This window comes from Botrytis fragariae (assembly GCF_013461495.1).
Source record: "Botrytis fragariae strain BVB16 chromosome Unknown tig00000112, whole genome shotgun sequence".
NCBI lineage: Eukaryota > Fungi > Ascomycota > Leotiomycetes > Helotiales > Sclerotiniaceae > Botrytis > Botrytis fragariae.
The window spans coordinates 725,612-748,833 of record NW_023500997.1 but is presented as its reverse complement, the minus strand read 5'-3'; the positions used below and the strand labels follow the sequence as shown (position 1 = coordinate 748,833).

The window sequence follows — 23,222 nt, the reverse complement described above, 5'->3', positions numbered from 1 at the left end:
TCTCTTGCAAGGAGGGGTAATCACGTGTGTGGCGGGTCAACATCGGTAGAAATAGTTTTGTTGCATATCTGAAAAATTGTTCATTTTTGTAATTTACATCTCGCATTTTAGGGACAAAATTGTTAAATTTTACATCGACTGGGAATAAGAACACTTTCTGGACATTATTCCCGGCCCTGTCAGACAACAAGCTCTCAGAAAAATTGGTCTTGTCTGCCATCTCCCACCGCTTTTGGGTGCCCAAATGAGAACCTCAAAAAATCACAAGTTGGATTCTTCTCATACACGCTTCTTTGATATTGCAGATTATACTGGCTTGTAGAGCCCCAAACCGTCAAGATGGTTAACATTACGGAAAAGATCAAGGAGTGAGTTTTCTGGTGTTGGGAATGGAGTTGTGGGGTGAGATGAGATGTGGATGAAGAATACTAATGCTGTGGAAGGATTGAGGATGAGATGAGGAGGACGCAGAGTAAGTTGAATGAATCTGGAGGTTTTGGGGTGCATACGTGATGATTGGAGAGGTGGAGAGCATCTTGTGAATAGGTACTAATTGTGAGAATAGAAAATAAGGCGACTGGTATGTGCTATTGGGAAGAACTAGCAACACGTGATCACAACTGACATGATATGCTTTAGAATATCATCTTGGACTTCTCAAAGGGTTTGTTTGTTTTCTTTCTTTTCCGCTTTTCTTGACAAACGGGTCTTCTTACTCACCGCACATTCTAGAAAACTTGCTCGTTACCGCGCCCAACTTCTCGAGCCCGGTCCGGGAGCTGGAGGAGCAGGCGGTACAGGTTTCGACGTATCCAAATCCGGAGATGCGCGAATTGCCCTAGTGGGTTTCCCATCTGTTGGAAAATCTACCTTTTTGTCCAAGATTACCAAGACGAAATCTGTCGTGGCGGCTTATTCGTTTACGACGCTTACGGCTATTCCTGGTGTGTTGGAGTATGGAGGAGCGGAGATTCAGATTTTGGATTTGCCGGGTATTATCGAGGGGGCTGCAGAGGGAAAGGGTAGAGGAAGACAGGTTATTAGTGCGGCGAAGACGAGTGATTTGATCCTGATGGTTTTGGATGCTACGAAGAAGGCAGAGCAGAGAGCGTTGTTGGAGGCGGAATTGGAGGCTGTGGGGATTAGATTGAATAGGGAACCACCGTATGTTTATTTCCACTTCGTCGTCCATACTAAGCAATATGGCGTGATAGATTTACAGGCTAACACATCCAGAAACATCTACCTCAAACCTAAAGCCGCCGGCGGCATGAAAATCACCTTCCAAACACCACCCAAATACATCGATCAGAAAATGATCTACAATATTCTCCGGGACTATAAAATTCTCAACTGTGAAGTTCTCATTCGAGACGAATACTGCACCGTCGACGATTTCATCGACGTAATCATGAAAGACCATCGCAAATACATCAAATGTCTATACGTCTACAACAAAATCGACAGTGTCTCCCTCGATTTCCTCGACAAACTTGCTCGGGAACCTCACACCGTCGTCATGTCCTGTGAAATGGATTTGGGTATTCGTGATGTTGTTGATCGCTGCTGGGAAGAATTGAAACTCATTCGTATCTATACAAAGAGGAAGGGAGTGGATCCGGATTTCTCAGAAGCGTTGATTGTAAGGAGTGGATCGAGGATTGAGGATGTTTGTGATCAGATTCATAGGACGCTGAAGGATACTTTTAAATATGCGTTGGTTTGGGGTGCGAGCGCGAGACATGTGCCGCAGAGAGTGGGATTGGGTCATTTTGTGGCGGATGAGGATGTTATTAGTATTGTTAGTGCTTTCAAGGCTTAAAGTTGGTTGCGAGGGAATGAATATATGAGGAAGTTGATGAATGAGGGTGTTTGAAATGTCCCTCTGCTGAGCTATGTGACATGTTGATAGAATTCTGTAAGTCGATCAAATGCTAAAGATATAACATGTGCGATTTAACTTGGAAAGCAAAGATTGGATTCCTTGCCAAGTAGCAGTGCTCATGCTAGTCTGCTCGTTTCTGTTCTCACAACATTATATCCCCTAGTTGATTGATATGCGTATTATCTCACTTAATACTATCAATATCAATAATACTCACAACCCCCCCCCCCCCCACTCAATATCACATCCTCAACACCCAACAGAATATCACACCAAAGCCACCACAACTCCCCTCCTTCTCAAGATCAAGTCATTGGATGAATCATGTTAAAAATCCAGGCTGATTCATCCACTCCGATCGAATCTTGAATTTCAAATCGCTATCTATCATCTACTCGTGTAGAATTTTGATACATAGATCTATCCAGAGATCTATCCAGAGATCTATCCAGAGATCTATCCTGGGATATTCAAGTTCTGCTTGGTAAGTTGTATCTACCAATTATTGACATGGAGTATCTAAAATAACATTGAATTTCTTGCTTTTCTCTTGGTATCTAATTCTTAACTAACTCTTGCACGCGTTTTGATTCTTGATTCTGGGGGTTGGGGGTTGGGGGTTGGATAGATGCTAGATGTTAGGGATGTGATGCTTTTGCTGATGTATTATGTATGACATGGGAGAAGAGTTATGAGATGGGAGATAGGAGATAGGAGATGGAGGGAATATATTGATTTGTGTTGTTTTTGAGAGGGGGAGGGAGAAGAGGAGAGAGGGAAGAAGGGGGGTGGGGGGTGTTGCATATGTGTTGATAGGTTACGATTTTCATATTGTTCTTTCATGTTTTATAGGTGTGAGGTTAAGTAGGAGGTCAAGATGGATATCAAGTACAAGATCTCAGTAACCAAGATTGGTATCAAAGCAAAGAAAAGGAAGTGAAGGAAAAACATCTTACGAAGGTAAAGGAGTATTAGCATCTGAATTGAAATTATACCTCGTCTTGTATTCTGTTCTACAAAATTACAAATACCATCATCATCTGAATTCCGAAAAACACAAAACGAATGGACGAATCACCAACGGATACCCAGCGATCCCTTCAGATATACGTATAACATACCCATCTATGATAATAAATATTCTCAAATACCCCCAAAGACTGGTCCGTAGTTTACGAAAAGGACTCACCTCAACACCTTGAATCACAGAACTAACTTCTAACTTCTAATCTTAGTTCTCATTTTTATTTCCATTTTCATATTCGCGGATAAAAACCATGGTATACATAGACATAGACACCGGTATAAGTGTTGATATTGATTTCAAACCTACCACTGAGCTTCCAAAGTCAGTGTCATTACCATTATCGATATGTGATGTATTAGTATAGATCTATCAGGAGGAGTGTATAACCCATGACTTAAACTTGGAACTCATGAATTAAAAAGATTGAAGAGACAATATTATTTCTATCTCCGGAAGTTTCCCTAGGTCCACACACACGTAGACATTTATACAAACAATAGAATTCCAATTCCTCAGATTTACAACGCAATGGGAGATGAAGATGGGATGAGCTTTGCATCGATAAGAGGAATGGGAAGAGAGCAGCGCGGGGAAAGGAACTCGTATATTGATATAAGTATGAGAAGAGAAGAGGGCTGAAAGGGTATGTTGTGTCATGAAAAGTAAACTATGTTTATATTATGTAGATGGAGAGGTGAGATAGGATTTTCAATAGTACAGACGATACAACGATCGAGTGGTGAGGAGACGACGTGTGGATACGCGTACTATACAGTGTAATCGTTATGTTGCTACTGCTTGCTTCCCGTGTAGACCTGATACATCATACACGCCTACATTCAAAAGAACAACATGTCACCAAGCATCAATCTGTAACATGCAATATAATTTTAACTATACTTTTATTCAATTTTCCTATTTAATGAATTCTTTTATAACTACCCTGCCTGCAAAAAAGAACCCCTGCAAGTATGATACAAAAGCTATGCTGCATTCGTTGCACACATAAAGAGACAGTAATATTCATTGATCAACGCCAATTCTCATCCCCACCGTAAGAAAAAAGGAAACAGAGAAAAAAGAAAAGAGGAAATCTATACCGAGATCCAATCATGACAGTGAGCTAAGTGAAAATTCTACTTTTCGACTTTACTCGCTATCAGAACTGCCTCCGGCGGATTTCTTTGATTCCCTCTTGGCCTTCTTCTCCTTCTTCTTGCGCTTTCTCTCAGCCTTCTCCTCGGCTGTCTCTCCATCATGTCTCTTTCTCTTTTTATCGCTCTTCTCTTCATCATCCTCGGCAGCGTTTCCATCGGTTGGTGCAAGTGCTGGAGAAGCAGCAGCGGCAACTACTTCAGGTTTTGGGTGGATAGCGATAGCTCCATCTTCAGGAGGGGCGTTGAAATCCTTGTATTCGTTGTTCCACTTGGCTGGGGTGGCTTCATTGGGTCTTCCGTATTTATCGAGCTTGCCCTCAGTCTTCATCTTCTTCTTCTCGATTGCTACTGGTCCCATTCCCCATCTGCGTGGGTAGAGATCACGTTCCATAATACAACGCTTGACCTTGGCAACAACACCATGATCACAAGATGAGAGTTCAACGGTGGACATTTGTGCGATACCGAGAGCAATAGCTTCTCCCTTGGTGGTCATAAGGACGACCTCCTCGTGAACCTCAATATCGGCCTCTGTAAAATTGATTAGCGTAAATTCTCCTCGGTTGAAATATCGAAATATGGGAGTGTATCGCATTGCTCATTCTCAAAAGTGGTTTGTTCCTCATCAACGACCCGAAGGCTATATGAGTGGTGCATGAAACTCGTGTCTAATCATTGCGGAATGGGGGAAGAGTTTTTTTTTCGACAAACATACCGTATCTCAACAATCCAGGAATCATCAACTTGGCACCGTAACAGACAGCATTGACTGCGCTATCCTTGACAACAATTCTCTTGTAAGTAGTGAGAAGGGTCTCCAATGGTTGAATAACCTTTCTCAAGTATGCCTCGTCGCGTGCATTGTCTTGCATCCATTGAGCATCCAAAACATCATGGAGAGTAACCATATCTTTGGTCTCATCCATGGCACCACTTCGTACTCTCCTCAACTCTTGCATGTGTGCACCAACACCCAACAATAATCCAAGATGGACACAGAGGGTACGGATATATGTACCGGCTTCGCAGCTAACCCAGAAAACACCCAAATGTCTGTCATTATCGAATTCATAAAGTTTGCTCTCGTGGATTGTTCGGATACGAAGTTGACGCTTGACAGCGGAAATGAGAGGAGGACGCTGGAAGAGAGCACCAGTCAAGGTCTCTAAGGCGCGCGCAAATTGAGCTTCTCCGCCTGGAAGTTTGTCGTGTAATCTGATAACACAGACGTACTCCTTTCCTGCACCTTGTTGCGATTTTACGAGTCTCGTTGCGCGATCAATACAGACAATCAAACATCCGGTAACCTTTGGATCGAGGGTACCACTGTGACCAGTCTTCTCAACTCTAAAGTTTGTAACAATTAGCCTTTGTCGCAGCCAATCTGCGCATCGATGAATGCATACCTTAACATGCGCTTAACCCAAGCTACGACTTCATGACTGGAAGGGTTCGAGGGTTTATCGAGGTTAATGACACCAGAGCTGATGTAGGACTTGAGGTCTCTTTTCAGCGGCGTGCAGCCATTGGGAATTGGGGTGAAGTGTCCAGTGCGGACAAGTACTAAACGATGTCAGCAATGTTTCAATTGATCAAATATCTTCACACATACAGTTGTTATAGTTCTTCAACAATAATGGCCAGCTGCTGGTGTCAATGGCTGGAGTTAAAGCTTCCGGCTTGATTGTATAATCAACCTCTTGGTCTTTCTTTGTCGATACAAGCGCCATCTTGGATAAAGGTAATTGACGAATCTACTATATCCGATGTTTTGTGGTCGCTGTCGAGGTAGTTGGATAATTTTCACTTTTCCTCGAAGATTTCAAGCTCTAGAAAATTTACCGACGAGAAATTTTGGTGGAGGAAGCTAGTTCAGACAAGGTAAAGCTCCCGGGATCACGTGTACAAAAAACTGACAAATGAAATTTCAAGTACTCTAGGTAGGTTTTTATTGACCAATTGTAACCAATTGTTTTGGTTTGAATATAAGGGTTGTGTACACAGAATCTTTAATATCACCAGATAATATCAAGCAAACAATGAAGGAACCATTTATCAATCAAATGAAAATTGATATTGTATTCTACCTGATCTCATCCAACCTCTCTTTGTGTGACATTCTGTTAATGCCAAAAAGGTACCAAGGTATCATCAATCTCATCCTATTAAATCCTTTCAACGCCTACCATAGATGCAAAGTTTAGCTTCCAAACTCCTTCCTTTGAAATACCATCACAAGAACCGCCTTGCTACTAAAACGCCCAAAAATGCTATTAATACATCTATGACCATGACCCACTTCTACTTTCAGAATACCTATCAACCTCTCGCCTTAACCACTCTGAATCTTTATCCATCCTTTCTCTAATCCTCTTTGCTCTCTCAAACAGTTCATCATCATCATCATCAACCAGTCCACGCTTTGTTCCGGAATCAACTGCCATAACAGCTCTAGCTCGCTCTTTCAGACGCTGGATATCTTCATCGCCAGTTGGTGCAGGAAGAAGTAATTGTTGAGCAGTTTCCCTAGCGGGGCTGCTTCTTGGTATTGATTGCTCTTTTGGTACCATCTGTCTTCGAAGTCTAATGGGCTTACCACTATCCTCGAAAGATTGTTTTTGGCGTAAAGGGTCTTTCGCTACAGAAGTAGCAAGAGGCGTCCCATTAGGAAGAGTGCTAATGCCTCTGGCTTTCAATCGGAAATAATCCGTTTGTACACCACTAAGCTGTGACCGAGTCTCGTTTTCCGCTTGATAAGTGGGCAAAAGATGAATTCGAGATCCTCCATTCAGGAAAGAAGGATCCGAGAGTAGTGTACGTTGTAAAGAATTATCATACTGACTGCGTGTATGCGTGTTTGAACTCGAATCCGATGCGATAGAAGATACAGAAGACTTGAATCGTTTGTTGCCATGTTCGGTATGTCCATTGTACACAATCTCTCGTATCTCGTCCTGTGGGTTGTGTACACCTTCAAGAACCCCAGTTCCTTGCAAAAGACTCCCCAGGCTTGGTCGTCGACCTTTGGAAGGACTGTTTTTCACTCGCTTTTTACCCTTTGAAATGGAAACTCTAAAGTCGTCAACAACGTTTGCCGAAAGTGCAGCTCTGGAGGCTCTCATGCTTTCAGCATGTTCTATCCGAGCTCTTCTCGCTTTGCTCCCCTGTCGGCGTACCCATAAGTTATGGGCGTTGACCCGCCAAATATTGAAATATTTCACGGCTACTGCGTTACGACGGAACTCATCAGCTTCCTTTCGTGCCAATTCCTCCTCCTCTTCGGCAATTCGCTTAGCCTCCTTTCTTGCTTTCTTGGCCTCCTCTTTCATGAAATTTTCCATTGTTTCTTGTACTAAAGTCTGGACGGTATATGTCATGAATTGCTCAACGATTCCATCCTCGCCGAGGGCAATCCATTTTGCAAAATTGTCTAATGGGGAGACTTCAGGTGCGGGTATGTGAATAACAGGCTGCGGAGTTTCTTTCACGGCAGGTTTGAATAAATTGTTGAGATCTGGCTGTGGTACTGGAACAGATGGAGTGGCTTTCGCGGTTTCAGATGCAGAAGACTGCGCTACCGGTTCGGATGACATGGATTGAGGTACAGGTTTAAAATTGGAACTCCAATCATTGAATTTGGGCTCAGTGATCTGCGGGGCTGGAGCTGGAGGAGCTGGAGTTTTGATTGCAGATGATTGAGAAAGTTTCGGACTTTCTGTGGGAGTTGTTCGGGGTAGGCTTGAAGAGGCTGGATTGTCTGAAGGCCAACTAAAATTTGGTGGATCTGTAGAAGTTTGTGGTAGTTTGGGAGATGCTCCATTATCTGATGGCCAGGTAAACTTCGCTGGCTCTTCAGCCTTAGATTGGGGCGGTGGCGTATTCGTTGGTGTCGCTGCAAAGGGATTATGCGAAGCGAATGGAGTAGATGCAGCGACCGGAGCTGGTGGGGCGAATAAACTAGAGGGAGCGTTTGCATCCTTCGGCTTCTCTGACGAGGGTTTAGTGGCGGGCTGGGTAGTATTTGCCTGACTTGCGGATGGGAAGCCGAATAATGGCGTGGCTGGAGACGTCGCAAAAGCCTGCTGAGGTGGTGTTTGTGCCACTGGAAAGCCGAGGGACTTTGACGGTTGAGAAAATGTACTTGCTGGTGAGAATGAGTTCACACCCCCCATATTGAAAGGTCCTCTTATGTTGTCCTTCACAAACAGTCCATCGTCGGAACTTGATTCTTCACCCTGAGTTGTCGTTGCCGAAACCCTTTCGTACACAGTCGTATCGATCACCTCCGTGAGAGTGTGACCAGCGCGTTTTCGCTCGACAACTTCCACGGAATGGGGCTGCTTGATCGGAGGAAATGGATCAACGACTTGATTATCCAAGGCTAATGATAAGCAGGGATCATCATCTAGATCGTCAAATCGGAGGCTATAAGCTTCGCCAAAGTCAACTATCTCCCATGGATCATCGAAGTGCAAGTATTGGTTCAGTTTAGCAATATTCCAGTCCTTCGGTTGATCACGCTGTCGCTGATAGGCTGACAATATCGTCTTCAATGCGTTCTTCCGAACCTCGTTGAAGTGCATCTCTGCGAAGCAAGCCATTGTATATGACACATTTTCCCCTTTCAGAATCGTGAAGAAGCGAGAGAAGGCATTTTCAGCAACGTTTAATAGTGAAAATGGTTGTAGCGGGCCCCGTGGGCTCCAGATATTTTGTAAACATTCAACTAAACCAACAGCAATCTTAATTTGCTCCGACTCTCCCCAAAATTTCCACCCCCAATTTTGTACTGTCTCCAGAATCCCGGGATTGCTACTATTAAGCAGTACATAGTATGCCCTAAACTCAGCTTCATTCTCGCAAGGTATATTTTGCAAATTGCAATCCTCATAAGCATGTATCAGCGAAAGGAGAGACTTGCTAAGCTGTTCAACCTCCTGCTGCTCCACAAAGTTCTCCGGTGCAACGTCAGGCTTCGACATCTGATGTAACGCAGTAACGTGGAACCGGGTGATCTTTTCAAGGCAGTAAACTTGATCAGCCAATTCTGGTGGGCTCATTGAGGATTGAAATACGAAATCCCGACGTATTGCACGTGTTCGATCCCACAAGAACTCATGTTGAGCTGCCAGGTTATCATCCTCCCCCAAAACTATGTCGATAAGATAATCGAGTGTTCGTCTGAGTGCAGCAGGTGAACGGACATCTTGAGGAAGTGGTGCATCTTCTCCTGCGGCAGATCTAGCCAACTTTTTGATCATCATTTGAGGCGAAGGACGCATGGATCCGTCGGGGGCTTGCTCCTTTTCGGCACGCTGAACATCATCTTCGATGATTCTTCGTATGATTTCTTCTTCTGGGCACATCTGGTCGCATGTTCCTTTGAAATCTATAGCTTCACTAAGTTTCTTTGGTTTGAGAGGATCATCGATGAAACCGCCTTTGATGAGGGATGCGCGGACGCGTGCTCGATACTTCTTAAGCTCATCTAAATAGTTCTTTACAGCCGCCTTCTCGCGAGGATCCCCTGGATTTTTCGCATTGCATCGTGGAGAATTGATTTTTTCTTTTTGTAAAAGGGCGTTAATCTTGGTGGCTAGCTCACTACTCGAGGCAAACGACGCCATATCCGACGGCGTGGATGAGGTGTTTTCGAAGCCTGACTTCGACTGGTTGGATGCTTTGTTCTTTTTATCTGTAAAGCCATTATTTGCTTGGAGTGGCTTTTTCAAGGCATTTTGCGGGGCAGGTTTCTCGGGCTTCTTCTCGAATGAGACTTGTTTTGAGGTCGCGCCTCTCGTTCCTTTCAGAATACTCGGGTTTTGAGAATTGACCAGGGAAGACAAAGGGACTGTGGAGCCACTCGATGGGGTGCCAAAGTTTGATGAAGGGGATGTAGTGCCAAAAGCATTTGAAGAAGCAAATGGGTTTAGAGCTGTAGGCTGAGCTGCACTTGCTGATCCGAAGACATTGGTGTTGGGAGAATTGGAGCTGGATGAAGGAGCAAATGGCGAGGACGAACTGCTTTTAGGTCCAGTAGGTGCCCCAAAGACATTTGTTGAAGTATTTGTATTTGTATTTGTAGTAAATGAGAATGGGTTGGAGAGCGTGGCGGTCCCCGTTCCAAAAGAATTATTCATATCTGAAGGTGTTGCGTTGGCAGGAGGGCCAGTTTGTTCCTCAATTGGTGGAGTCGCGAATCGGACCTGTTTATTGCTATGTAGCCCCCCGCGCGATGAACCTCTTCCTCTGGTATTGGTCGCAGTCCCGTTTTGGCCCCTCTGTTCGCGCTTCGCAGCATTCTCGAGTCGCGCTTTTTCGAATGGATCTGTCGTTGTTGACGCACTAGGGGGTGGTGTAGCTAAATGATCAAATTTGTGTGAGTTTCTTTCATGATAATAATAAGGTGAATGCTTGAGTTGATGAATCTTTAATTTCTAGCATGGGACTTCCCGTGATAAAGGTTGATATTGTCGGTCAATGCTTGTGATCTTGATGGATGCCATGAAAGTGGGATGGGGCTTACCAGAGGAGTTATTTGAAGCTCCTCGACCCGTCTGTCCGCGACCTCTTGATCCTCGTGAACTTTTGGAACTTCCTCGTGTGCCTCTGGCGTTACTGCTACTGAGCAGCATGGTTCGTGATATGGATCATGGAGAGACGGGAGAGGACGCGGAGAGAAATGTTTAGATTAATGTTCGTATTTACTTCCGGTAAATTTAATTTCAATTTTCGAATTTACTTTTCACCTGTCAATTGACCGTATTGAATTGTAACTATCGCAAGCTCAAAGATCTATAATCCGAGAACAAGGTTATCTACACGCTAAACTCTATACGGCAGTGTCAGGAATTCTGCCATTTGAGAGCCACCGCTACCAGTGATTCTTTTTCCTTTTGCAGTACGAAATTGGGTTTCAACACCTAGGTCGTAATAATAATAAAGTGTGAATGATGCGTTTTCGGGGGTTGGAAATGGATTCAAAAAATATTCCGATGTCATAAATGTGGTCAAATTTTGAAAATCAATGTGAGTGACTATCAAAGGTACGTTTATGGTTTTTAAAAGATGTAGATGTATATTTCTATTCTATGATAGCCCAAGACAAGTTCTAGAATGAAGGTCCCAATATACGCCATGATACCGCTTTCATTCTTAGATGTCATAACCTTGGGGAATTCCTAACTTTTCATAGCCTTTACCTGAACTCCCTGCACCATGTGAACCAGATACCAACCCACAACTCCTTATTTTTAGATGTCCTCACCATTACGCCCTTTGCGAACGATTGGCGCGACTGGCGCGACTACCGAAGCTGGTGAAGCGTGCTGGACCAAGACCCATTCTGACCTCATCCAATTGCTCCATACCAGTTTGGTATTTCATCTTCTTGACGTTCTTTTTACCACTCATGGAATGAGTGCCCAGGAAATCATCCAGAATGCCATCAAAGTCTTGACGAACATCACCTTCTACAGTGGAAACGGAAGACGAAGCCATCGAGACGGACGCCATGTCATCGAAGTCCTCGTTATACTGTTCCTCAATCTTCTCAAATCGTTGATCAAGTGTAGTAAGACCTTCAGTTCTGAATAGTGAGGACGATGTCATGGAGTATGCGGAAGGATTAGTCAAAGCACCCTTTCTCTTCTTGCGTCTTCCGCCATTTGTTGTGGTAGTAAATATAGATGACTGTAAATCTGCTTGTGAAGGCGTAGCTTGAGCCTTACTAGACTTTTGATCCTTCTTGAATTTACTGAAGTTTGCCATCCAATCCCCATCGCCATGATCCTCTCGCTCATCATCATCGATATCTTGGGTTGTAGCAGGTGCGTCCTTGTATTCTTGCGTAGGCTTTGCAGTGGCGTCCGATTCCCATCCATCTTCATCATCCCAAGTTTCATCAAATTCATATTCATCCAATTCCTCACCATCCTCTGCCAATTTTCCAAAAATTTCATCATCGTCGTCCACATAAGCCTCGTCTTCTAAAGCCTCCAAAACTTCCCTCAATCTCGGATCCATATCGGGTTGGAAACCAGCTAAAGCATCAGGGACATCTTGTTGTGCTTGGTAGGTGACCTTGCGAAGATTCTTGGATGGTAAGATCTCATCATCAAGAACGGCACCAGCCTTGTCTTCCAAACTTGCGTTCTTGAGCGCCTCTTCCAAAGATTGTTTTCCCTTGCCCTTGTTCTTATTCTTTGGCCCCGTAGCTTCGACAAAAGTTGATTCACCACCTCCACGGCCCAAATCGCGCATATGTTGCATGTAATCATATTCGGTATCGTCGTAATAAACACCGTAGTTTGCGGCTTCACCCTCGTTATCTCTGACACGCGCGATACCTGAACCAAGCTCGGCGGTTAAATCATCGAGTTTCTTGACTTTATTCGGATTGGGTGCGCTGGTGGGGTTTAGGACCATGGACGAAGCAGATTCATCGTGAATTAACGGATCGTTTTGAGGACGATGAACAAGTTGAAAATGTGTCGCATTCTTCTTGTCAATCCATTTTCCTCGAGCCATATTGCCGGTATTGCTTGGTAGTTGTAATGTTGAGAAACGGGTTTATTATCTTTCTGCTCGGACGAGGAATTCGGGGTTTACACAATTGCAGATATCAGATTTAGAAATCTACGTGTGTGGAAAGATTTAATTTTCTTAGTGCGAGGGGCTGCTTTTTTAGGCGGGTCAATCTTCTTTTATCACAGTACTAAGCCGAGAAATTTGCCCCTCATTTTTGCTCGATAATCAGAGATAATCAAAACTCCACCGTAAAATTATAAAATTCAATCATTCATTCTCAACCCCGCGAATTATTGAAACTTTCTTGTAGCGATTTTATTTCTATTATTACTTATCGAAAACAAACCGGCCCTATTGAAGAACGGATATAAGTAAACACGATGGTTCTCGCCAAATCCAAAAATGCAGTTGGACTGGGAAACAGTTTGATGAATGATAGATTCGGGAAGGGCAAAGGAGCAGATCGCAAAAAGACCACGGCGACTGGAATTCAGAGAACGCACAAAGATACCGGAGAAACCGTATGTATAAACTCGATCAATCTATCTTTCCATACTGAAAGAATATAGTATGTCACAAACGAAAAGCAAGAGGCCAGCTGGGTCAAGATGCGATCGGTTACGGAGCAGGCAGCACTCGATGAATTCTTGTCCACTGCAGAGTTAGCCGGCACAGATTTCACAGCGGAGAAGATGAACAATGTTAAAATTATTCACACCGATCAAAAGAATCCATACTTGTTATCGGCTGCGGAAGAACGAGCTGCAGTTGGTAAACAGAAGGTACATAAGGAAAGACTCACAGTTCCAAGAAGACCGAAATGGGATTCTACCACAACCCCACAAGAACTTGATAGAATGGAGAGAGATGGTCTTCTCGAATGGAGAAGAGGACTAGCTGAACTCCAGGAAAATAACGATTTATTGATGACGCCATTTGAGCGCAACCTGGAGGTTTGGAGGCAGTTGTGGAGAGTTATTGAGAGATCTGATCTTATTGTACAAATCGTCGATGCCAGGAACCCGCTTTTATTTCGATCTGAAGATTTAGAAAGATATGTTAAAGATGTTGATAGCCGCAAAGAGAATCTCCTATTGGTAAACAAGGCTGATATGTTGACTTTGGAGCAAAGACAACATTGGGCTGATTACTTTGAGGCCGCCGGTATCAAGTACAAGTTTTTCTCAGCAGCTTTGGCAAAAGAATTAAATGAAGCGATGTTAGAGGAGACCGAAGAAGAAACGGAGGCATCTGCATCTGCATCAAAGCTAGCAGAGAAGGCGAGAGCACTTGGGCTTGACGACGATGACGATGAAGAAGATGATGATAGTGAAGCGGACAGCGATGAGCAAGATGAAGAGGCAGCTGTTGAGGAAGATGATGAGGAAAGCGATGAGGAAATCACAGAGACTGAAAGCACCAGAATCTTGACTGTAGATGAGTTGGAGGCTCTTTTCTTGGTTCATGCACCTGAAGTTCAAGGTAAGGGTTATTATATTCATGCAATTAAATCTAAAGCTAACAAATATAGATTCTGAGTCAGGAATTACTAGAAAGACTCAAATTGGTCTCGTCGGATACCCTAACGTTGGTAAATCTTCCACCATTAACGCCTTAATTGGTGCCAAAAAGGTTTCTGTGTCATCGACACCAGGAAAAACGAAGCATTTCCAAACTATCCATCTTAGTGACAAAGTCTTACTTTGCGATTGTCCTGGTTTGGTTTTCCCAAATTTTGCTACCACCAAAGCAGAACTTGTGTGCAACGGTATCCTACCTATTGATCAACTTAGAGAATTCGTGGGTCCAGCTGGTTTAGTAGCACACCGCATACCCCAAGGATTCTTAGAAGCATTGTACGGCATGAAAATCGTGACCCGACCTTTGGAAGAAGGAGGAACCGGTATACCAACAGCCGAAGAAATGTTAACAGCATATGCTAGAGCAAGAGGCTTTAGAAGGACTGGGCAAGGTCAGCCGGATGAGTCGAGAGCTGCTAGACATATTCTTAAGGATTACGTTAATGGAAAGCTGTTGTTTTGTCAGCCTCCTCCATTGGACATTGATCCTTTTGAATTTAATAGAGAGCTATATGACGAAGGCCATCTACCAGAGAAGAGACGACAGGCTTTAGCATCTATGGCGTCGTCCGCCGATGATCAAGCTTCTGTTGCAGATTCCGATGTTGTCGAAATGCCTCAAGGACCAAAATCAAAGAACCTTGACAGTACTTTCTTTGCTCAAGGACAAGGTAATTCAGCACATTTACGAATGCCTTTCAGTCACAAATACTCTGAGCAAGGAACTGCTAGCGGGAAACTACTCTCAGGGAGGAAACAGGCAACGTTAATAGCTTTGGAGAAGGATGTGGATCCAAATGATATTAAGAAATTGACTAGCAAAAAGCACTTCAAGGGTAACAAACCAGGTGGAAAGGGCAAGAGAAGAGCGAACTATTTTGCTGATTAAAGGTCTGATATCGGTCGGATTTGGGTCATAGAAAGAAAGGATACCTCAATAACGGTGGCGGTTTGCATTTTTGAATGGAGTCAAGGTAGTGATTAAATAGAAAATGAATATCACCTCGGTCAACGAGTTGAAACCTTACCATATGCATCGATTTCTCGTACCATTCGTTTCAGATCATCATGCACAGTGCATCCTATAGGATTCGATGAATATCGTCCCTGGTCCCCACACCGTGAATTGCCTCGGTATAGAACAATTGGCCGAGCCGAACTTGTGTGGAGAAGTTTGGGGTAACAAGAGCTAAGAATACATTAAAACAACGAAGAGGAGCTCAATGCTTATATTAATCTTCCATTCAACTAAATATTTGTGAATAAGAAATATAGTTGAATACACAATCATTTTTGTATTTGAAATTATCTTGAGTTTTGACGCGACTTCGTACATATTTCTCCAGACTACCTTAAAATCTTATTTATCATGTCTGACAAGATCCCTATTCTCGTAGGAGCTATTCATCCGATCACGCCTCCTCAAATACTAATTATTCTTTTCTTCTAGGCCGCTAATCGTGTGAGCGATCATGCAAAGAAAACACTTGATCTTGTCACAAAATTTGTCGAAGAGAGATGTATACCGTATGTTTGCCACGATAACATTTGATTTCATGTTCTTCACCGCACAAGATCACCACTAACAGTTCACAGCGCCGACCCTATATTCCACGCTCAACTCGGCGAAGGTACTCAGAGATGGGATGCCTACCCTTCAGTCATCGAAGACCTTAAGAAAGAGGCACAAAGTCTCGGATTATGGAACTTGTTCCTCGCAAAATCACATTACAAAGAAGGAGCCGGTTTCTCGAATCTCGAATATGGGTTGATGGCAGAACAATTGGGGAAATCGCATTTGGCATCTGAAGCTACGAACTGTGCGGCGCCAGATACCGGAAATATGGAGGTGTTGGCGAAGTATGGAAATGAGGAACAGAAGAGACAGTGGTTAGCTCCATTGTTGAGCGGTAAGATTCGTTCGGCTTTCCTGATGACGGAACCGGATATCGCAAGTTCGGATGCTACGAATATTCAAATGGATATGCGAAGGGATGGAGATCATTGGATTTTGAATGGCTCGGTGAGTTGAGCATCTTTGATTTTGTTCAGGGGCACATCAGCTAATCTGTTACATAGAAATGGTGGTCGAGTGGCGCTGGTGATCCACGATGCAAAGTTTATATTGTTATGGCTAAGAGTGATCCTAACAATTCGGATCAATACAAGCAACAGTCTGTTATCTTGGTACCAGCCGATGCCCCTGGTATTACTATCAACAGAATGCTGTCAGTCTACGGGTTTGATGATGCGCCTCACGGACATGGTCATTTGACATTCAAGAATGTTAGAGTGCCAGCAAGAAATATGGTACTTGGCCCGGACGTGGATTCGAGATCATTCAGGGTCGTCTTGGTCCTGGACGGATTCATCATTGCATGAGATCTATTGGTGCTGTAAGTTCTATTGATGTGTACATCTACAGAAATATTTCAAAGCTAATCATATTGTAGGCTGAGAAAGCTCTTGATTGGATGCTCATGCGTATCAATGATCCTAAAAAGACACCTTTCAAGAAACAATTGAAAGAACACGGTGTGATTCTCGAATGGGTGGCAAGATCAAGAATTGAAATCGACGCGGCCCGTTTGGTTGTACTTAATGCTGCTATTAAGATCGATGAAGGAGGTGCAAAGAGTGCACTGAAGGAGATTGGTGAGGCAAAGGTACTCGTACCAACTATGGCATTAACTGTCATTGATCGTGCCGTACAATCATTTGGAGGAGCTGGTGTATGTCAAGATACCCCTCTCGCATCCATGTGGGCAAATATCAGAACATTGAGGTTGGCCGATGGACCAGATGAGGTACATCTACAACAATTGGGCAGAAATGAAAACAAAAGAGGAGCCGAGGTGACTCAGAAGATTCACAGACAAATGGAAGCTACGGAGGCTCTGTTTGCTAAGTACAGAGTCAAGCATGTAGAGCCAGGACCAAGTGTTCGGGAGAAATCTAAGTTGTAGGTTAGATAGGATTAGGGATTTAGTTTGTTTATGCGTACAGGAAAATTAGGACTGAATTTTCACATGACCTGCTACATTGCGGTATAATATAATTCTTAAGGTTCATAAATTCATGTCATAACGAGCACAATGGATGAACAAGATCCATGATATGGATATAGCGACTGAATTAATCAAAACAAACAAAACCATCCAACCAAGCGTTCCCATTTTTACGTCAGTAATGATTGAGTTTCAATATATGCTTTTTGTACGGCTTGGGCTTGGGCTTGGACTTGGTTACTTGGAGGGGAAAGTGGAGCAACGGAAGAAATATGCTCATCGTTACCCAGACAACAAGCGTAAATAATTCCAGAGGAAGATCATAAATTTTCGATTTCGCTACAACTGAAGAACAAATACATAAAAACACATAAAGTCCTCACTTCTACAATATCTGACTTCATTCACAATCACAAGAACTTTTCAGAAAACCTACAATCAAATACCTCTTTACTACAATTAAACAACAATCAATACATTCACAAGAACATATACAATGTCTTCACCAAACGTTCTCTCAAACAAAGACGTCAATATCTCAGCTATGAATCAAGCCAACAGTGTAGTTGATGAGAAGAAGACACCAATTGGTGCTGACCCTCATTCTATGGAGTATCATCGTCAAGTTTTGCAGAACAAGATGCAACAGAACGGGTATGTTCTTCCCTTTTTTTGGTTGCTTCTACGTACACTTTTCAGCAGTTTTGAGCTTCACCATCCCTTCATTTGATAGTCATTCACAAATACGAGAGCATTCACTAATTCATTGAAAAATATAGGGGTCAAGAGGAGAAATACATCTCCCCATCGGATACCATCCAATCACCAACTACTGCCAAATTATCGGCTTATCGCAACAAACAAGTTGGAAAGTGAGTACCATCTTCCGTTGTTCTTTTCATCACAAACCGTAGAGGCATTTCGCACAGCCTCGGGCAATCTTGCCATCTCTAAACTGCAAATTAAATATTCCAAGAAATAGATACTAACAGCACCCCTCCAGGAATACTAAACCTCGCTCTCTCTTCGCAAAAACCTCTGCCAAAAAACTTGCCGCAAATGGTCCACTTTTCGGCAAAGACATCTCAAGCCCAAAACAAACCACAAACGATAATGCCGGCGACGCTATGCAAGAATAGATTTCTCATTCTCGAGCCATGAGATGGGATTAATTTTTGTATTTTGCACGGGAGCGGTTCCTATAGAGAGGCGTATAAGTAGCACGCGCTTTCGGTTTGTTTTTGGTTTTTGACTTTGGTTCTGGTTTTGGTTATTTTCGGTCGGCAAGTCATTGGACAATGATACGCATATTATCAAGTGAAGGATATTGTGGCAAATTTGTTTATTGTTAGGCAGGGGTTTGGATGGAGAAATAAGGAAGGGAAAGGAGAAATTTTATGATTGTGTATTTCTACTTCGTCTCCACATCTGCGGATGTTTTGGAGGGTAGGGTGGTTTTGGGCACCGCGTGATGGACCTGGATATCACATTTATGCGAGGGACGCATGAGCATGGTACGCTTCCTGGCTGATTTGGGGATATCATGACTCAACTGTCTTCGTACGTCTGGGTATTGATCATGAGGCGTTTTGGGATACTATTTCCTTTCTTCCTCTTCTTTCAATGGTTGTATTATTTCTTCGGTGGGACGGATATCAAAAGGAAAGGCTTTTGATAATCCATTGACGCTTAGATGAGTTAATTTTATGAGAATTCTCTCTTTCTCTACTTTACATCTGAGCATCTTGTATAAAATTGTGCTACCGTGATAGTTTTGTATGATGTGTATATCAATGGCATGCTTGATTTCCGCTTCACTTAGCTCACTGCACTAGATACCTGCAGTAAAAGAGTGCTAATTCAATGACATCGTACAACACGTACTTGTCTTTGAGCAGTCTTTTGTGATCTTGTTTGAGACCTTTTTGTAGAAGGTCTTTGAAAGAATGAAGGAAAAGGTATCATATATCTGTGATTGAAGTCGGTTCACTGGGGAGAATAGATTTGAGGCCGAGGCCTGAGGATTGGGAATGAGAGTGATTCTAGGTTGGGTTAGATTTATTCTGGAGTACGCTGTATGCTATGCGCTGTGTTTATGCTTTGTGGGTAATCGGAAATAGGAACACTCTTCATGTAGTGATCTCAGATGAGATACTCTGGTATCTAGCTTTGGAATGTCAAGTGTTTATTCACTCGTCGGACTCAACGGATATAGCCCATAGTACTTGCACGACATATCACACAATGGCCACATCAAGAACACCATGTATCAATAAGCATAACCATAAATCTTTCATTAAAAATCGTTATACTAAAATTTCCTTTGGAATTCCCGCAGTGAACAGAACAAACTCCCGAAACAAAGTAATACTCCAAGACGCATGTCCAACCCCCGTTAAAACTTTTCTCGGGCCAAACAGGCCATCCTCATTGTCATTATAAAACATTAAGCTAAGGCAGCTAATAAAGATTGATACCCTTCAAAAGGGTGCTTGCGGGTAAAAAGGTGCACCGGCATAATCGAAACCTGTTTCGAGACCATTTTGAGGGTAAGGTTCTGTGGGATGTCAGTTCAAGTTGCCTTTGAGCGAAAACCATGATGGATGCAATGAGAAAAATAAAGCGAGAGATAGAGGCATCAATCGATGAGCAACAAACAAGATATCAAACTGATATTAATGGCTTACCCCAGAAAATTGAATCGAATAAATCCATCGGTGACATATTCAACGTCTGTTCTACAGACTGCATATCACCACTCATATTATTCATCGGCACTTGTTGCGCATATTCCATACTATGTGTCTGTTAGTAAACAATTTCGAATAAAGTTATCGGAAAATAGCAAACATACGGTGGTACTATCCCATTTTGCATAGAAGCCATAGCAAGCGCAGCATTTTGTTGTTCATATTCACTTGTAGATTTGAAGTCTGGGCCCTGTATTATCTGAGCTTCCGGTACCATAACCGATTGTTGTTGAATTTGTTGTTGTTCAACCACCCATCCATGATCATATATATTTTTCAGAGCAGCCAAAGCTCTTGATAGAGGTCCGCTGAGTTCAATATCCTTATCTGATTTGGGAATGGTGGATGGTTGTTCTTTTGCTGCAGTAACCGACAGAGCACTTATTAAATCTCCTTGTAGTTGTCGAACTTCCGGGTCTGTTTTGGTTTCACCCAAGATCCCCAGAAGAACTGCAGATGAGAGGCCATGGTAGGTGAATGCCCATGAACGTGTTGGTATAACGCTCAATGAGTGCATTTTCAAATACATTCTAACAGTCTCCGTGAGATTTTGCTTACACTTTTCTGCAATGATTGCTTTCTGGTCGGAAGACATTCCATTTTCACCGCGTCGAAGAGCGGGTCGGCATAACACCGAGACGACAAAAGATGTGTGAAGACGAAGAGCGAAGTATTGTAATCTATCTTGAACTGTCCTGCATTTATCTTTGATACGGAGTGCCGGGAGAACTCTTTGACGAATGTTCTCAACGTCGACTGAATTGGCGATGATTTGATTATAATCAGGCTCAGATACCGAATCATTTTTGACGAAATCCAATACTCTCTGACATAGATGATACATAGCTTCTGTGTAGGTGAACCCCTCCGTCAAAGCGATGGGGCTTAGAGGGACTTTACATCTCGTGATCACAGCGATTGGAGATCGGTCAAATGACAATGAGAGTAAACTATCTTGCCAGACGATTGTCCACCTAAAACCCGTTAGACCAATAGAGAAACATGATGGTGAGTGAGTGAGCATACCAGAGTTTACGACGAGGTAAATCATTATCCTCAGAAGATGTGAATCTACCGCTCTCGTTAGGACCCCTATGAAGGCCTAGAGCTTGAGCAAGTCTACAAGTAAGACCTATTAATGCCCACGATGCCTCAGCTTTCATATCATTGGCTAGAACAAATCCAAGAATTAAGAGTGCTTGCAATGAATCCAACGATGGGCGAATCAAGAAATTAGATAGCCTCAGGCAATGGAATGATGTTTGAACTGTATTTGAGATTAGTCTCCTTGCATATTCAAAGACAAGAGTATTCGGCTTACCGAAAGATTGTGAGGCTGCTACACGTCTGTGATATGTAGTTTCAGCGTAATTTGATGATACAGCAAGGACTGCGAATAGCATCCCAAGCCAGGCTGACGATACCCCCTTCTGATTTGGATTCCTACTTTTTGCAGAACTAGCCCGATCTTCCAGGTATATGCACAACTTCGTCTCAAAGTCATCAATATCAATCAGCAGGCCCCAAAACGGTTGAACTATCTGTTTATATATCTGGAATGATCTATGGGTAAGTTAGCAGAGATTACAACTTGCTCACATCTTCCGTGCTACTAACTTTAAGACATCCTTGTCCGACGGCAATGCCATAGCAATGTCATGTCTTATTTTATCCATGTGTTCTTTCGACATAAACGGGTATGGTGCCGTTGATATTTGTAAACCTAGTATAGGCATAATGTCTTTCCGAATGACATCGTGCTCACCTTCGCCCGGTGATGATCCAATCTGAGCCTCTTCACTCAAAAAAGCTGCGATTGAATTCTGCCCAAGATATCGTGATTCGTTTGGATCATCTTCTTCTGTGGTGATATTAACTTCAAATTTCAATCGGTCTCACAATTTTTTGGTACTAAGAACACTTGGCCCCGACTAAGGGGGTATAGATGGCATAGCTTCAAATAATACATTTGTCGGTATTTGAACTTCTCGGCAGAGCTGATATGAATTTGGATTTACCTGTTGTTCTTGGCCAGCCGTCCTCTTTTCTACCAGAGTAATCACTGGCACTATCTGGGGTACGGGCTCTTTTAACTCCAGCTACTGAAGCCGTCGGTATCGTCTTCCCGAGATCCCGATTCTTAGGATTGTACGAACATAAGAGAGCGTGATCCCTCTTCACACAATTCTCACATGGGTGTTTATTATCACATTTGACCTTGCGTTGCCTGCAAGGCCAGCAAGCGGTCCCTAAGACTTGTTTAGCAAGTTGCCTATGAAGGATTCTTGACTTGCCACTATCCAGCCAAGAATGGGGAAATGATCCATCATACCATAGCGAACTTTACGATGTGAGTGTATGATCCTATTGGCCTCATCAGGAGTGATGGAGGCTTCGATTGGTTCTGATGGTCCTTCACTCATAGTCGTCGTGAAACAATTCCATTCAATTCATGAAAGTAAGGTTGGGAATGCCGAGGGAATTCCGGAAAGTGCTTATCTTGCTCACTCGACTCCACAGCTAGATGATATTTGGTTTAGCTTAACACGTGATAGATCGCTTGATGTCGACTTGGCAGTGTAACACAATGAAGGGGAAAATAAGAAGATGTTGATATCCTCGGAAAATTTTCAAGTAAATGGGGACAAAACGACCAGAAGGATTCAGAGGCATGATAAATCATACGAATATGAATGATTATACAATCAGAATTATGAAAATTCTCTCTAGATCGCTCGATATACCTATCATCAGCAATCATTCAAGCATAGCCGCATAACCGGGATCCTCACATAGATTAAACTCCGAACGACGGATTCATGTCGGGATATGATCTTTACGCTTCTCCCGCTCTCTGAATGTTCTCAATGATTGGATAGCTGAGAGTCGTTGGTCAGCCCTATGATGTTAAGTGACTTAGGTTGCATCTACATCAGGAACAAAAGTGGTTCCTCAAAACCAACTGATGTTATACTCGTATGGAAATTTCCAATACGGTGGTCTTCAACATCATGTTTTCGTTTGCGATTCCAACCTCGATATACTTCTTTTGTTCTATTTCACTCTATTGATATGAAATTTTAGCTCACACTTATAATTTCAGTCTTCTCAATCTCAAAAAGTTTGAGGTTATCTGTCAATTGCCTACACACTACAATATCCCTCATCACAGGCTGATACTATACTTACGCACGGTAACACTTCAATTCCCAAATGGTGGAAATGCCGGTGGGTATATGCGTCGATTTGGTCTAGCTCGTCGCCCACATATAGATTAGTTTGAGGC

General features: G+C 43.0%; 7 protein-coding genes across 7 annotated transcripts; 3 read left to right on the top strand and 4 right to left on the bottom strand.

Annotated features, from left to right (window-relative positions):
• Positions 1 to 339: 339 nt before the first annotated feature.
• On the top strand, positions 340 to 1,822 carry Bfra_007799 (putative gtp-binding protein 1 protein; the record flags this gene model as incomplete). Its single annotated transcript, XM_037338167.1, has 5 exons — positions 340 to 368; positions 444 to 472; positions 640 to 664; positions 733 to 1,164; positions 1,237 to 1,822. The coding sequence occupies 5 exons, from the start codon at positions 340 to 342 to the stop codon at positions 1,820 to 1,822; spliced, it is 1,101 nt and encodes a 366-aa protein (XP_037190230.1).
• Positions 1,823 to 4,061: 2,239 nt separating this feature from the next.
• Bfra_007798 (putative centromere microtubule binding protein cbf5 protein) lies at positions 4,062 to 5,799 on the bottom strand (the record flags this gene model as incomplete). Its single annotated transcript, XM_037338166.1, has 4 exons — positions 4,062 to 4,600; positions 4,785 to 5,416; positions 5,476 to 5,632; positions 5,682 to 5,799. 4 exons carry the CDS (start codon positions 5,797 to 5,799, stop codon positions 4,062 to 4,064), a joined length of 1,446 nt encoding a protein of 481 aa, XP_037190229.1.
• Positions 5,800 to 6,351: 552 nt separating this feature from the next.
• On the bottom strand, positions 6,352 to 10,704 carry Bfra_007797 (putative leucine permease transcriptional regulator protein; the record flags this gene model as incomplete). Its single annotated transcript, XM_037338165.1, has 2 exons — positions 6,352 to 10,430; positions 10,596 to 10,704. 2 exons carry the CDS (start codon positions 10,702 to 10,704, stop codon positions 6,352 to 6,354), a joined length of 4,188 nt encoding a protein of 1,395 aa, XP_037190228.1.
• A 634-nt stretch (positions 10,705 to 11,338) lies between these two features.
• Positions 11,339 to 12,598, bottom strand: Bfra_007796 (putative low temperature viability protein; the record flags this gene model as incomplete). The annotated part of the gene is made up of 1 exon (XM_037338164.1): positions 11,339 to 12,598. One exon carries the CDS (start codon positions 12,596 to 12,598, stop codon positions 11,339 to 11,341), a length of 1,260 nt encoding a protein of 419 aa, XP_037190227.1.
• A 380-nt stretch (positions 12,599 to 12,978) lies between these two features.
• Positions 12,979 to 15,067, top strand: Bfra_007795 (putative ribosome biogenesis gtpase protein; the record flags this gene model as incomplete). The annotated part of the gene is made up of 3 exons (XM_037338163.1): positions 12,979 to 13,119; positions 13,168 to 14,080; positions 14,130 to 15,067. 3 exons carry the CDS (start codon positions 12,979 to 12,981, stop codon positions 15,065 to 15,067), a joined length of 1,992 nt encoding a protein of 663 aa, XP_037190226.1.
• A 2,615-nt stretch (positions 15,068 to 17,682) lies between these two features.
• Bfra_007793 (putative spo12-like protein) lies at positions 17,683 to 18,325 on the top strand (the record flags this gene model as incomplete). Its single annotated transcript, XM_037338162.1, has 3 exons — positions 17,683 to 17,840; positions 17,966 to 18,058; positions 18,190 to 18,325. 3 exons carry the CDS (start codon positions 17,683 to 17,685, stop codon positions 18,323 to 18,325), a joined length of 387 nt encoding a protein of 128 aa, XP_037190225.1.
• A 1,251-nt stretch (positions 18,326 to 19,576) lies between these two features.
• Positions 19,577 to 22,359, bottom strand: Bfra_007792 (putative fungal specific transcription factor domain-containing protein; the record flags this gene model as incomplete). Its single annotated transcript, XM_037338161.1, has 8 exons — positions 19,577 to 19,743; positions 19,874 to 19,983; positions 20,041 to 20,910; positions 20,963 to 21,203; positions 21,258 to 21,499; positions 21,554 to 21,797; positions 21,955 to 22,185; positions 22,269 to 22,359. The coding sequence occupies 8 exons, from the start codon at positions 22,357 to 22,359 to the stop codon at positions 19,667 to 19,669; spliced, it is 2,106 nt and encodes a 701-aa protein (XP_037190224.1). The 3' UTR covers positions 19,577 to 19,666.
• Positions 22,360 to 23,222: the final 863 nt, after the last annotated feature.